We start from the raw sequence: 11,517 nt of genomic DNA on the forward strand, positions 1-11,517 counted from the left end.
TCCAAAGATATAGAAAAATTAAATATTTTCAATATTGTCTTTTGGGATCTTCATTCAGCCTTCTGGAAACTGATGTCTCAACAAATTGAGCCGCTATAGAACTAGTGTGATCTTGAAGTTTTACGGAATGTTAAACACTGCACTGCATAACTATCGATTTAAGTCAATGATTTGTTAAGTTTGATAAGTTGAGTATATTTGCAAATCTCGGTTTTTAAATCCCTTATATTATTTGTTGCTGGAATTTTTGATACTAGTATTTTAAATCAATATCCTCTAAAACAACCCATAACTTATTCATTTGACTCGGTCATACTGTGTGCTGCACATTCATGGACCTCAGGCACACAGTGTTAGCATGTATATTTAATATGTTAATTTGCATTCATCATATCTTCAAGAGCTTACAAGATTAAGTAATGTCAACTAACAAGGAACCATAACGGTTCATGCTACTCTGCATAATGCTATTTCACATGGCATGCATGTGTATAAATCTACACATTTTATTATTATTGTTGGTGCTGTTCCATTCTTTGAAATGGAATATACATAAGTACATATCGAACATCAACGTCCATGATTAGGAATTCAATTCCCTATAATTTCTATTTCTGAGCTAGTCTCCGATCATTTTGTTTTTTGTCTTACAATAGTCTTTGCTGGCGTCCTTGTTTACTTTCAACGATATTGTGCAGAAAACACTATGCTTTGATTTTAACTACAGTCAACCCCCGATAACGCAATACTCTGTGAAAGCGGTTTTCATACTTCCTGGAGCTGAAATTGCGACAGCCCTCTGATAACACGGACCTCCTAAAACACTTTGTTCATTTAATAGACTATAAGATCATTCGGCACGACCTGTTTTTAACCAGGAAAAATACAAATATATATATATATATATATTATATATATATACACAAAATTAAAGTATATTTTTTTGTTTTTCCTGGTTTGGTATGTATATAATTTTTTCTATTTTATATTTTTACATTTAATATCAACTATAGTTATTTATGTAATGTTTTTTAGATTACTGAATGATGACACACATAAAGTGTTGAAACGTCTAATAGAATAAAAAAAATCCATTGAATCATTTTTATAATTTGACGATTGCGCTGCAAAATACTTCAAATAGGTATCAACGTCGACAAAACTATCCCTATATATATATATATATATATATATATATATCAGGACACATGAATCAATATGTCGTTGGAAAGTATTCTGTCCCATCCGTGTATACATTAATTATGCTAACACAAATAATTAAATTTAGTCCAACAAACAATTTACATCAAATATTTGCTGGCGTTAATACCATAAAGCGTACTAATGTTTGCAGAATATATATATATATATATATATATATATATATATATATATTAAGCTCACAAATGCATGTATATTTCTATAAATTATATATACTTAAACTAATATAATATATTTATTTGTTTCATGTTTCATCCGGCTAATCTTCAATGGCAATTCACAAACAGGGCGCAATTGGAGTAAGTATTATTTATTCAATCTTCAAAAATATATGACAAACACATATTTGGAAATATATATATATATATATATATATATATATATATAATTATACCGCTGCTAGTATTTGTGTTTGTATTACCAGAGATTGAGAGAAAAGAGATGTATATTGAAATACTAGAATGAATGCAAAAATTATTATTTTGGCTGCGTTTTGTTTGGACTTCGCCAAAGAGAATCGTGACTGGAAATAAAAATTCCAAAGTATAATATATATATATGTATATATATATATATATATATATATATATATATATATAGTTGTCCTAGTCAAATTACACAAATACTAGTATTTCTAATAAAGCAATTATTTGCATGGTAGTTGTATACAATTTCAATATGAACTATGTGAAAAATAGTAAATTCTCATTTAGTCAATAGTTTCCTCCATTTCCATTTCCAAAAAACTAGTGCAAAATTTTCCACTTATAATGCAGGATTAAATTCAAACTGGAACATTTAAATTACGCGCTAAACAAAATAGCTTACTTCGCACTCATTCCACTAACGCTCCCGCCTGAGGCCCATCATTTTTGTGGCGGGCCTGTTTGCAAAGTGACGCCTATTAATTGTCTAGGGTGACGCCATAATTGTCAGTATTGTTTTGTATTTGTGCAATGATTATTCTAATATTTCTAAAGTTGATTAAACGATTAAGTTAGTGCATAGTGAAGTGTTATTGAATATGAGTGAATATGAGTGAGGATTATTTACAACTGCCTAACACAGATATTTTACTTGTATTTTTACTAAACCTACGTAGCCGCCATTAATTTTGTTCTTTAGCATTTGTGAAAATTGCACTAGTAAGAAAGAAAATCTTTAGAGATCAATTATAAATCTAGATTGCCTTCGTGGCACAACCAGTAATAATTATTACAAAATTATAGAATTCATTTATACAAATTTATATATTTAGCCTTCAATTAAGAATGTACTTTTGGCAGAGGAAAAATTTACAATTTTATAGACATGTGCTTCATGTGACATGAGTCATGTCTGTTGACAAATTGACGCAAGCCTTGATAATATTTAAAGGTAATTTATATTATAAATTGATGGATTCACATGTTGGATATTCACAATCAGCACACAATTATTGATACACATTTTCACGTCAAATTAAATTTTATGCAAATAATTTCATAGTGATAACATACTGTAATTCTACAATTTGTAGACAAATATATTATTTTAAATTCTTATTTCATTTAATCACTTACATATAAGAAAATCAATTAGAAACTAGTGGGGTGTATGGCATCGTGCCTTAAGGCAAATTGCTGGAACTTCCCGTACCGTAACAAAATGTTCGAAAAATATTGAATGTTTTCAAATAGATTATTTTAAATATTGTAACATTGTCGAATATTTATAAGAATTTTATAAACTGAATTGCAAAGTTAAACATATTTGTTTAAATTACATTAGAACTTTAGTCAGAATTACGATTAAAATCTGAATTATTTTCGATATGAAACAAATTTTTTTTTCCAAAATCAATTATTTTGTTAAAACAAGCAGAAAGTTTTTTGAATCATTCAAATCGGCCGCTTAGTTCTCTCAAAAACTGCCATTTTTTGCACAGCTTTGTGTTTCAGAAATGGCTAGGCCTGCGTTTGCCAAAAACTTATAACCACTTCTCCCAATCATTACTAATTGAATGTTTTTTTGATCATTCAAATCGGATGCTCCGTTCTTTCAAAAACTCGATTTTTATTTTCTGCACTCTTTGCTCTTTATCTCCGTAACTGCTGGACCTGCCTTTGGCAAAAACTAATCAGCACAACTCCTTATAAATATGAATTGAATGTTTTTTGAATCATTCAAATCGGTCGATTCGTGCGCCCGAAAATGTGGACGAAAAATTGTATCCATACATACATACACACACACATCCATTTTTTCTGAGGTATGCCAAAATGATCAGAAACTTTCAAAACGTCGAAAAATATTGAAATTTTCAATTTCGATTTTCGGCCTATTACAATAACTTACCCTACGGACAGTTAATAATATTTTATTTAAATAATAACTTTTTTTATAATAATTTTATTTACTCAGTAATTTTTTTAACCCATTTAATTTTGGATGCAGTATGAAATAGTTGTCGCACATCAATATTTAAATATACATATTATTTTTCGTAAACGAAGTTGCTAATTTTATATTTTTCTAATGTTTCTAGTCACTCCGAAACATTTGATAATTCATTGTTTCTAATATTCTCAAACTGTTATAATCATCTATTCAGTTTTTTTCTAATTGTGTTTAAAATATGTAACTTGAGAATGGTTTTGACTAATATTTTGTAAACTTCAGTGAAAAATGAATAATAGTTTTAAGTATTTGCTTCATATGGATCCTTAAAATACCTAATATTAATATTTTATCATCTTTTCACCTTACATACATATTGATATACGTATGTAATACATACGTATATATATTTGGGGGCTTAATAATATTGTTACAATAATTTTGGCAGATGGCTCCAGGTTAAAATGATTTTTTCTATTTGAATAATGCCTTTTCAAATCATGTTCAAGGATTTAATTTACTTCCCGCAGGATTTAATATTGTAACTGAAGAATATTTACTGTATTTTTGTATTCTAACTTTGAAAGATCATTTTGTTTGTATAATGGATAGAAAAAAATCCGGGATCTATTAGTGTAAATGCTTGTATCTTTTGACACAATTGTCCTGTCACATTTACAGAAGAAAGCCTAAGTTATTCGATTTATCTTAATGTTGTCAAGAGAACAAAAATAGGTATATTTGCTCTGCAATACAAGTCTTGTCTTTCTACTTTTTGTTATACAGATTGGATTTTGACAAATCTGGTCATTTGTTTGCCCTAAAATGGGCATATATATAAACATTCTTTATCAAAAATTGTTTAGTCATTGAAAATGTTTAAGTTTAATATTCTGCAATTTTAAGGATCCAAACCAATACAAAAATAACATAATTTACATGCAGAATTGAAAGTTTTCCCTTTTATAATTATTATTTAAAACTATAAAAAAATCATTATTGCAAAAACTACTTTATTATTTGTGTAATATTGAAGATTACAAAACTATAAGTGATACATTTTTAAAATGTTTACATCTTATTCGTTTACATCTTATTTAATTCTTTTAATATTTTTACACGACATAGATGATACTGAAAAAGGAATTAGATGTTATATTAGAACATATTTTTTTTTAAATTTACAAATCCCCAAATATTGCGACTCAAAACTTACAATTATTTTGTTAGCTTGATTTTTCTTTTAAATAATTAATATATATTTCGGGATTTTTTAATAAGTAATATATCATTTTTTAACTAATAGTAAGTTTTTCTTGGAATCACATTTTGTTAGATTCATTTTTCATAAATATTTTATAAATTTAGTATATATATATAATATATTTGTATATTTCAAAAATTTTGTAGTCAAATATGATAAAAACTTTTCTTCGCTATGCTTGAAACACTAAGTGTAGAAAAAGCTCCTGTTGTAAATTATATATGTGTAGGATTTTTAAAAAATCCATTTTGTAGATTTTCGAGAAACAATTCTGTTGACAACTCTTTCAAATTCATACACAAACGCTTGTGATTGACGCAAATATTTTGATACCAAATTGTGGTTAGAATAATTTTTACGATATTTATTTTTCATTTCGTACTAGTAATAGAATTTGCCCATAGAGTAATAGAATGTCAAATGTCAAATGCTACTATTAGAATTTTCCACCCACATTGAAAATATTATTTCACATTTTTTAACCTTGGGCCATGCTGTGGCGTAATCAGTTTCAACGTTGGCTAGCCCAAACTATTTGTGGGTTTGCTGGTTCCATCTCAGCAGGACGACGACATCGGGCAGCTTTGATGTCAAATTTCCACTCAAGGTCATATTCATCATATTTATTTTAAATATGATCTCAAGTGAAAATTGCCTGTCGTATGTATAGCTGCATGTAAATATGAATATAAAAATATGAATATGAAAACAAATACAGTCAACCCTCCTTTAACACGGCACTCTGCGTAGATGATTCCCATACTACGCGGAGATAAAATCTGATATCCCTCCGACTACACGGACTTATTATACGGTTTTTATTCAACGGCCCGTAAGTTCCTTGCGCAACCTATGAATGATTTTAGGAACTTCAAAATGCTATTAGTTTTGTTAGCGACATTTATCTTTAAGACATATCTGGCTGTACAATAGCTGTCTAAGAACACGTTTAAACTGACTACATACTGCGTCGCGCCAATTTTTGAATAAGGCGCCTTTATCATACATGTTATTTCGTCCGTATTATTCAAGTTGTATTTCTTGATCTCCATACAGCACGATAAAAATGGTGCGATTTGAACTAACTCTGAGTCTATCATAGCACGGTTTCCATAATGCACTATATAAGTTTCCATAGAACGCACTACGAATTAGCCTGAATTGTATGTTAAATAAGGGTTTTTTATAGCACAATGCCCATACTGCACGGTACGCACTTGCCGCGTTAACAGAGGGTTGACTGTATAATGAAAAAATCATTTCATTTTTGAAGCTTTGTTTTCGTTTCGTGATAAGCGTAGGTACATCGAAAGTATTAGATACTAGCTGACCCGGCAAACGTTGTTTTGCTAAGTAAGGTATATTCTAAACAATTTCTAGAGAATCAAAAATATTAATACTTTAAGTGTATATGGATGTGTTGTTTCAAGGCTATATGCAATGAGGTATTATAAAAACAACAAATTCCATTAGTTTGGATATATTTTGTCAACACAATAAAACTGGAAGTTTTATACACTTTCTATAGAAAACATGGTATAATCCAATCCAAGTCATTTTTGGTCTTTCGACTTATTGATTACGTTTCAAGTTTTTCAAATATCTTTTGGATTCTGAATTTTGTGTATAATTGTAAATAATGCCACTGAACTTATACAAAATTTTCAAATTTCTGCGAGGAGAGATAAGAAAAGAATTAAGTATTTCTTCTTTGACCTGCTTTTTGAAAAATTTCCAGTAACACTCGATGAATTAAAGTAAATTTAATAAAAATTATATATGTAGTGCAGGGCGAGGCACAAAGGTCCAATTTGACTTTGAGCAAATATGAACTATATTGTGAAAACCATAACAATTATATCACAACAAATAACAAATTTCAAAGAATTAATTATCTGACTACGTTCAGTAAAACTGCCTTCTACTTTATCACTGAAGAAATGTGCTTTTTCATGTCTTTCAAAAATTTGTTATCTAGACCTTTTTACCCTATAGGCGGGGTAACTTGAAACGGCCAGGTGGCAAACGGGTTTGAAGTCTTATATTAATTTTAAAGGATTTTACAAAATAATTACATTTTTAACTAATGCTAAAAATCTACCAATGGGAAAAAATACTTTTATTATGGATTTTCAAAGATTACCGTTAATCTCCCGATAGCAAAGTCTTCAAATCAAGGTTATAGTTAGTTATACATCTTTTTCCCTCTACTTTCAAATATTGTTGTTAAACAATGTTTAACTTTACTGGTTTTTGACACATCGGTGGTGGACTTTTTTAACCCCGGACCTTTATATATTACTATCTATTCTTCGATAAATTTTGGGAAATTATAACTGGGAAAATGTTATTTGACAAAATGTCCATTTGATCGATACCAAATTTAGGTTCTGAATTTAAATAACATAAATAAAAAATAATTTAACATAGAAAATGTTTCATAAATACCAATGAGTATATAATTATACAAATTAGATCTTTTCGAGCACCGTGTTTGAGAAAAATATGCCTAAAAGTACATTTTCATATTAACATTTCAAAAAAGTTGATATTGAGTTTCTAGTAACACTTACGGCCTGTTTAAAAACGTTTTAGTGTATAAATAAAACTACAAACCAAACTACTTACCACAATTTATTCATAATTAAATAATATTCACGTAAAACATCCTATTAAAAGTAATTGAACATCATCTGTCAAAAACGTTTGACATTTCACGTATTAGCCACCGTCCATTGTTTTATTTAAATTACGCTTCTACAAAAAATTTCAAATTAAAGATGTAAAGTATCTACGCGATTTTGAAATAATATCTCACCTTTTCGACAATCTACTAATTAGCACGAATTTTTCAAGACTAAGACTGGCCTAATCGGTTAAGCCGTTTTCGAGTTTTACCGGATCATTTGATCGAGAGCTCCATTTTTCTATATAAGATTTCACCAACGTATAAGAATACTCACATGGAGCAAAGTTTTAAACTTTAGAAGCTGAGCATTATTTTATAAAAACCTATAAATGAGTTAAACAAAATCAATTTGTTTCCCATGACGCATACGGCACATGAAAAGATTTCTTTCCATGAATTATGATATTATTATAGTAACATATGATTAGAGAGTTACCTTGTTACTTGCACCTATTTTATTTAATCATTCTTCTATTCCAGAACGACAGGATCGAGTACGCCCGCCAAGTCACCTCTCGGAGGCGACTCAAAAGGTGTCAATTCAAATTCATCAGTGCAAGGTGCCTGCGCGAGTGCCAGCGGAGGCAGCGCCAACAATGGCGGCGCAATGGGGCCAAATTCAGGAGGTCATCAGGTAAAAGTTTTGTCACAACTTATCTTCAAGTAATTATTATCGTAAGTTATTATTGTGTAGTTCTGAAACAACAAAGTTAAGCATCTTTACAAAATACGTTATTAATTATTAAAGTTTAGCTTAAGCTTTATTAATTCGATTTATGCAGTACTTCGTACTACGTGATTATTATTAAGATATTATTTTGGGCGTGAAACTTTTGTTATTATGCGTAATACTTTGATCAAATAAATAAAAAACAAAAATTTACAAATTGATTTTTTTTTTCAAATGTTTAGACATAAAATTTTGTCATCATCGGTGGAGATTAGATGTGGTTTATCTTAATAATATATATGCAAAAACCTTCCAAAAACCAAAATCATTTTTTAACACTACCATTTTACACTAACTAGTCTTTAATAAAGAAAAATTTTGTTGGTTTTAGAGTAATTACAAAATACTTGTTCAAGAGCAATTTCTAATTATAATAGGTTCAAAATAAACTTCTACTGAACTTCGATTTTTATTTATATAAAATTTTAATAATTTTTTAACCACCATATATATATATATATATATATATATATATATATATATATGTATCTATATATATATATTAATTGTTTAATATGAACAAAACAGCACTCAGATTGTTTAACACAACTTTATTTTATGATTACAGACGTTTCGAGACCATGGTGTGTCTCATCTTCAGTGTAATTTCAAAAACAGTTACTTATATACTACACATTCTTTAATAATTTATTTAAATTTCATTTAATTTTTGATATACAAAAAACACCAACTATTCCTTGCAATGCTTGACACAGTACTAAAGAAACATATAACACTTACAGAAATATTCTAAACAAATTTGAAGTACTTATCTAGATGGAGACAGAATGGGTATCATTATAATGTAAACAAAAGGAGTGGTATCGCATACAAAAATCGATAAAAATGAAAAAACAAATTAATTTATTGAAAAGAATAAGATAAATGAAAAAATTTATAAATTATTAATGATGTTTATATAAGTGTCATGTAAAATATTTGTGTCGGTTCTTAGATTTATGCTATTGTTAGTCCGAACTATTAACATTGATTCTGCCATGCTCCGTTTAAATAAGTCTTTCTCATGGAATAAAATTTGGGGATTGTCAAAATCAAACTTATGGTTGTTGATATTAGCATGATTCACAAGTGTACTTTAATTTTTTTGCCAGAACTTAGAAAAGAGACTCAGGCAACATGAATTACAATGTGAAAAAATAGATAACAAAAAATTTAAAAAGTACACTTGTGGATCATGCTAATATCAACAACAACCTAAGTTTGATTTTGACAATCCCCAAATTTTATTCCATGAGAAAGACTTATTTAAACGGAGCATGGCAGAATCAATGTTATAGTTCGGGACTAACAAAGCATAAATCTAAGAACCGACACAAATATTTTACATGACACTTATATAAACATCATTAATAATTTATAAATTTTTTCATTTATCTTATTCTTTTCAATAAATTAATTTGGTTTTTTCATTTTTATCGATTTTTGTATGCGATAGCACTCCTTTGTTTACATTATAATGATACCCTTCTGTCTCCATCTAGATAAGTACTTTCAAATTTTTTCTAGAATATTTCTGTAAGTGTTATATGTTTCTTTAGTACTGTGTCAAAGCATTGCAAGGAATAGTTGGTGTTTTTTGTATATCAAAATTAAATGAAATTTAAATAAATTATTAAAGAATGTGTAGTATATAAGTAACTGTTTTTGAAATTACACTGAAGATGAGACACACCATGGTCTCGAACGTCTGTAATCATAAAATAAAGTTGTGTTAAACAAATCTGAGTGCTGTTTTGTTCATATTAAACAATTAATATTCGTTCCACTCATATCATAAAATTCTATATATATATATTATATATATATATATATATATATATATATATGTATATGTATATGTATATATTAGGGTGGTTCTTAATATGGACATTTAAGAATTTCCTTGCTCCCAAGAGCTTGAATGGTTCCAAATTGATAACAAACAATTCTCTGAAAGTTTTAGCTCTTAATATTGTCTTTTGAGTGAAACAATAAAAATAATTTTATTTACTTTAAATTTAAATCATTATATCGATTATAAAATTCGAATAGTGTTTGAGGATCGCTTTCATCATGAACGATTCTGCTCCATTAAAATTACCATATCGTAGTGTTTAAAGAATCTGAAAGCTACTTTAAAAAGATACTTGAATTTTTAAACAAAGAGGTATAGTTCAGAGACGAATTTCAATGATTCAGCAAATATTTATTATATATTGACCCGTTATCGATAATAAAATGTATAATGATTGCATGAAAAGTATCACCGTGATAAGATCATAATCAGCCGCACTTTTTGAGTTTGTTAGGAACTAAGGTACAAGTTATTAATTCATTTTATAATGAGCTACTATGCTGAAAATAATTAATTTTGCATTGAAAACATTTTTAATAAACAATATATTAATACAACACATAACAAGTTTCAAACTTTTACAACTATTTTCTATTTACTTGCTATTTCAAATTTTAATTTTATGAAAATATACTTGCCTATTTGTGAAAACAATTTTAAAATCTGCCAACATGTATATCAAATAGTAATGTAATATATGACAAATGAACTCTAAACACTTGTAGATATGTTTGGATAGCCAAAATAATAGTAAAAAGAAAAATTACTAAATATATACCAAAGATTTTTTATGTTTACTTTTTCAAATGATATTTGTTCAAGAATTCACTTTGAATTTCATAATCTTCTGTAATTTAAAATTTACAACAACTTTCTTAATCTACATCCATTACTCATTATAATTATCGTAAACTTTCTGATTAATTAAAGATAGCTCATTATGAAACTATTAAATAACTTTTACATAACATATTTCAGACGATAATTAAAATACCGTGATCCACTCTTTGATGATACTTTTCAAACAATCATATTCTATTTAATGATCGATAACTTATTTGTGGGAACTTTTCTTCAAAGTGGTAAAGTATTTGTTGAATCTATACCATTAAAACTTTACATAGAACTTCACCTTTTCATTCAACAATTGAAATACCTTTTAAAGCAGCTATTAGATTCTTTAAACACTGCGATATGATAATTTGAACCGATCTGAAACGTTGGTAATAGATTTTGTAATTGACTCAGTATTTAACTTCATGATAATTATATTTATTAGTGTTGTAAACAGAAATAATCTAGTGGTGATTTTGGGATATCACAATTTTTGTCTATTTTTTGTTATTCGAAGAGTATTGCTATCATTTCCATCTGTACCG

At 28.0% G+C, this 11,517-nt stretch overlaps 1 protein-coding gene across 1 annotated transcript in view; it reads left to right on the forward strand.

Moving 5' to 3' along the window:
* Positions 1-2,498: 2,498 nt before the first annotated feature.
* LOC113385833 (synaptotagmin-7-like) overlaps positions 2,499-11,517 on the forward strand; it is a 53,170-nt gene continuing 44,151 nt past the window's right edge. The window contains exons 1-2 of the mRNA XM_026623662.1: positions 2,499-2,598; positions 8,034-8,179. Coding sequence (XP_026479447.1) covers positions 2,556-2,598; positions 8,034-8,179 — 189 coding nt within the window. The 5' untranslated portion in view covers positions 2,499-2,555. The remainder of the gene's footprint in view (positions 2,599-8,033; positions 8,180-11,517) is intronic.

The sequence above is a fragment of the Ctenocephalides felis genome, unplaced genomic scaffold (genome assembly GCF_003426905.1).
Source record: "Ctenocephalides felis isolate EL2017-DRISC unplaced genomic scaffold, ASM342690v1 CF-g0.4_SCAFFOLD_03571, whole genome shotgun sequence".
NCBI classification, from domain to species: Eukaryota; Metazoa; Arthropoda; class Insecta; order Siphonaptera; family Pulicidae; genus Ctenocephalides; species Ctenocephalides felis.